We start from the raw sequence: 4,485 nt of genomic DNA on the forward strand, positions 1-4,485 counted from the left end.
CTCTTGAACCCGGGAGGCAGAGGTTGCAGTGAGCCGAGACCGCACCGCTGTACTCCAGCCTAGGTGACAGAACGAGCAAGACTCCATCTCAATCAGTCAATCAATCAATCATAGGGAAAAAAAAAAAAACAAGGGAACGCTGGAGACAATATGTAGGATAGTGGTTGGCTGTCTGGGGAGAGGCGGGTGTGTCTGTACATTAGAGTATGGGTGGTGGTCCGTTTCTTAAGGTGGTGGCACATGGGATGTATTTGTTGCAGCAGTCTCTGCATATCATGCGCATGTGTACATCAATATATATGATATAGGGGGCCGGGCGTGGTGACTCATGCCTGTAATCCCAGCACTTTGGGAGGCTAAGGCGGATGGATCACCTGAGGTCAGAAGTTCGAAACCAGCCTGACCAACATGGTGAAACCCCATCACTACTAAAAATACAAAAAATTAGCTGGGTATGGTGACACATATCTGTAATCCCAGCTACTTGGGAAGCTGAGGCAGGAGAATCGCTTGAACTTTGGAGGCAGAGGTTGCAGTGAGCTGAGATCACACCACTGTACTCCAGCCTGGACAACAAGAGCAAAACTTTATCTCAAAAAAAGAAAAAAAAAAAAAAAAGAAAGAAAAAATATATTTGTATATGATGTATAGGATTGAAATGTTTCATGAGCAGTAGTTAGGTGGGTGGATGGGTGATGTTCACAGGTGTCACAGCTCCCTGGGGAATGGACTGCCACTGTCCTTAGGGGTGGGTTTTCATCGGCTGGGAGTGAGAAGGCCCCGAGATGGCTCAGTCAGTTGTTCTGCCCCACACCTCACCAAGACTCGGTTTGCTCTTCTAGAAAACGGAAGCCCAGATCAGGAGACAAATCTTAGAGAAGTGAAATGTTAGGCCGGTGCCTGGGGCCATCATCACCTTCCCCTCTTCCCCTGCTAAAGGAGGCTGTAGGAGGAACGAGCATGATATTGTGCCATTTGCTAGTTTCGTGATCTTGGACAGGTGGCTTTGCCTCTCTTGACCTCAGTTTCCTCATCTATAGAGTGAAGGTAATAATTGCACTTACCTTGGAAGCACGGTTGCACATTGAGGGTTCCTGCTGCCCCAAACATCCTGAGCCCTCCCTCTGTGCCAGGTGCTTCCCAGAGCTCTGCCAGTGTGGGTGTCCCCCTAGGCGGGCGGGGAGGCAGCAGGCCTCACCTGGCATGGAGGAAGCTGGCAGGTGTGAGTGTTAGTATTGTTTGTTTGGTTTTTTTGGTTTTTTTGGTTTTCATTTTTTTGAGACAGAGTCTTGCTCTGTCACCCAGGCTGGAGTGCAGTGGAGCGATCTTGGCTTACTGCAACCTCCACCTCCTGGTTTCAAGCGACTCTTCCACCTTAGCCTCCTGAGTAGCTGGGATTATAGGCACGTGCCACCAAACCCAGCTAATTTTGTATTTTTAGTGGAGATGGGATTTCCCATGTTGGCCAGGCTGGTCTTGAACTTCTGACCTCAGGTGATCCACCCACCTCAGCCTCCCAAGGTGCTGGGATTACAGGCGTGGGCCACCACACCTGGCCAGGAAGTGGGTTCTCGTAGAGGACCCCAGGAAGCATAGTGCTCCTAGAAGTAGTCTCCCCAAATTACAGGCAGGGATGGTCCTGGCTTGAGCAGACACCTTGAGTCTGTCCCCGCCGGACACTGAGGCAGCATTGAATATTGTTAAGAACAGATCTGGAGACCAGGCACAGTGGCTTACGCCTGTAATCCCAGCGCTTTGGGAGGCTGAGGCAGGTGGATCACCTGAGGTTAGGGGTTCGACCAGCCTGGCCAACGTGGTGAAACCCCGTCTCTACTAAAAATACCAAAATTATCCAGGCATGGTGGCAGGCACCTGTAATCCCAGCTACTCGGGAGGCTGAAGCAGGAGAATTGTTTGAACCCAAGAGGCAGAGGTTACAGTGAGCCCACATTGCCCCGTTGCTGTCCAGCCTGGATGACAGAGCAAAACTCTGTCTCAAAAACAAACAACAAAAAAAACAGATCTGGAGTCCAACAGCCTCAGTTCTGATCCAGACTCTACCACTTAGTGCAGCGTGACCTTGGGAAGGCACTCCCTCTCCATGCCTCCGTTTCCCCCTCTGAAACATGGGCTCAATAAGTAGGTTTGCCTCTTCTTGGTCATAACCTTCCATCCTATTAGAGAGAACCCATATCCTGATTCTCAGTGATAATCATTTCTTTGCTTTTCTTCATAGTTTTGCTACTTACGTACGCGTCCCTGACCGGTATACTCTGACCTGCTTTTGCATGTCACATGAATGGGATCACACCGTGTGTGCTGCTTTGTGTCAGCATCTTTCACTCAACATTCAGAGGATTCCCTCAAGCGCAGCCGTGACTCGTTCCTTTTCCTGGCTGTATATTTTTCCACAGTGTGAATTGACCAGTGTGTTCACCCATTCTTGTGACTGACACGTGAAGCTTCTTGTACCCATATCTCAGGACACGTGGGCATGATTTCTTTGGGCTGTGGTCCGAGGAGAGGAAGTGCTAGGTTGTCAATGAAGCCCATCTTCAGACTTAAGAGAGATTGCTGAAAAGTTTTCCGAAGTGCTCGGACCACGTTACACACCTAACCAGCCACCTCAAGGGTTCCGTTTGCTCCACATCCTCACCAACCCTTGGTGCTGTCAGACTTTTTAATTTTTACCAGTCTGGTGGGCGCATAGCAATGGGGTTTCCTTTTTATCTAAATGTATTTAATTTTTTTTTTTTTTTTTTTTGAGACACAGTCACCCTGTTGCCCAGGCTAGAGTGCAGTGGCGCAATCTTGACTCGCTGCAGGCTGCGCCTCCTGGGTTCAAGCGATTCTTCTGCTTCAGCCTCCCGAGTAGCTGGGACTACAGGTGCCCAACACCACACCTGGCTAATTTTTGTATTTTTAGTAGAGACGGGGTTTCACCATGTTGGCCAGGCTGGTCTCAAACTCCTGACCTCAGATGATCCACCCTCCTCAGCTTCCCAAAGTGCTGGGATTACAGGCATGAGCCACCGCGACTGGCCAATGTATTTAATTTTTAAGAGTGGATTGAAGTGAAAGCACCAAGTTAAAAACCAGCACAGATGGTACGTGGGATATGGCAAAAACCCAGAGGTTTTGGAAACATGGTCCTAACTGGCGTTTCTGTTTCAGCCGACTCCACGGGAACCCACTCCCTCTACACGACGTACCAGGACTACGAGATCATGTTCCATGTCTCCACCCTGCTCCCTTACACCCCCAACAACAGGCAGCAGGTCAGTGATTTTCAGCAGAGGCATGGCTGCTGGATGTTGACTGCCCACCCACCAGCATTGGCCCTCCCAGTACCGTCCTGTGGATCATATGGAGGCCCTTGGCCTTGGAGGCCATCTTTACTGTAGTCATTTTCCCTGGGGGTTAGAGACCAGGCCAGGTGTGGTTCGAGATGTCACTTGGCCCCAGTCTTTCCTGCTGCTCTTTGGGCACCCTGCTTGGCCCCAGCTACCCCGACTCCCCTCCAGGGCCTCTTGAGTCATCACTGGTCTTAAGAAGAAGAGTAAATAGTCAACATTATTTTCACTGCATGTAACAGAAATTCATACAAACTGGCTTAACTAGAAAGAGATTTACTCCGTTATATAACTCTTAAGATTCTGGAGAGGGCTGGCCTCAGGTCTGGTTGGATCCAGGGACTCCAACAATATTAGGAATCCTCCCCATTTCTCACCTCCGCCTTTCTTTGCAGCAGCTTTATTCACAGGTGCAGGGCAGAGACACCTCCTAGCAGCCTCAGGCTCACATCCCACCAGCTTAGCCACCCTAGCAGAAAGAGTGCTATTCTTTCCAGTTGTCCCGGAAGTGTTTCAGAACTGTCTCATTGGACCATTCACATGCCAGTCTCAGGGCCTGGGGTGGGGGTGGAAGGGGCAGACTGGCCAAGCCCGAGGCTCATGCCCACCCCAGAGAGGGTGAGTGGCGCCAGCTCAACTTGAAACATGGACGGAGGTTGGGGAGGTGCTTTCCCAAACTAGGTGGGTATGGCTGCCAGGAGGAGGCAGGGATACTGGGTGGGCAGCACCACCAAACACCCATTGCCAAGAGGCTGCAGCTGTGACCTCGCTCCTCTCCTGGACCCAGCTTGCAGGCTTCCAGTTCATTAGTTCTTCCAGTTACCAATGAACGGAAGCCCCAGAGTGTTGACAGTTTAGGAAGTAAGTGTACATGTTTGCCCATTTGGCACAAGTGACATTGTAGGCCAAAAATGGTCAAATATTGATTTCCTAAGGTTCATCTAAAAACATGCTATTAACAGCTTTGGTCTTAGGCCAGGCTTGGTGGCTCATGCCTGTGATCCCAGGACTTTGGGAGGCCGAGGCAGGCAGATCACCTGAGGTTGGGAGTTTGAAACCAGCCTGGCCAATATGGTGAAACCTCATCTTTACTAAAAATACAAAAATTAGCTGGATGTGGTGACGTGTGCCT

At 50.2% G+C, this 4,485-nt stretch overlaps 1 protein-coding gene across 1 annotated transcript in view; it reads left to right on the forward strand.

Moving 5' to 3' along the window:
- The window catches only part of SIPA1L3 (signal-induced proliferation-associated 1 like 3), a 328,322-nt gene that overhangs the window by 211,934 nt on the left and 111,903 nt on the right, over positions 1–4,485 (forward strand). Inside the window, exon 7 of the mRNA XM_011952514.1 lies at positions 3,175–3,278. Coding sequence (XP_011807904.1) covers positions 3,175–3,278 — 104 coding nt within the window. The remainder of the gene's footprint in view (positions 1–3,174; positions 3,279–4,485) is intronic.

The sequence above is a fragment of the Colobus angolensis genome, unplaced genomic scaffold, assembly GCF_000951035.1.
Source record: "Colobus angolensis palliatus isolate OR3802 unplaced genomic scaffold, Cang.pa_1.0 Scaffold34, whole genome shotgun sequence".
NCBI lineage: Eukaryota > Metazoa > Chordata > Mammalia > Primates > Cercopithecidae > Colobus > Colobus angolensis.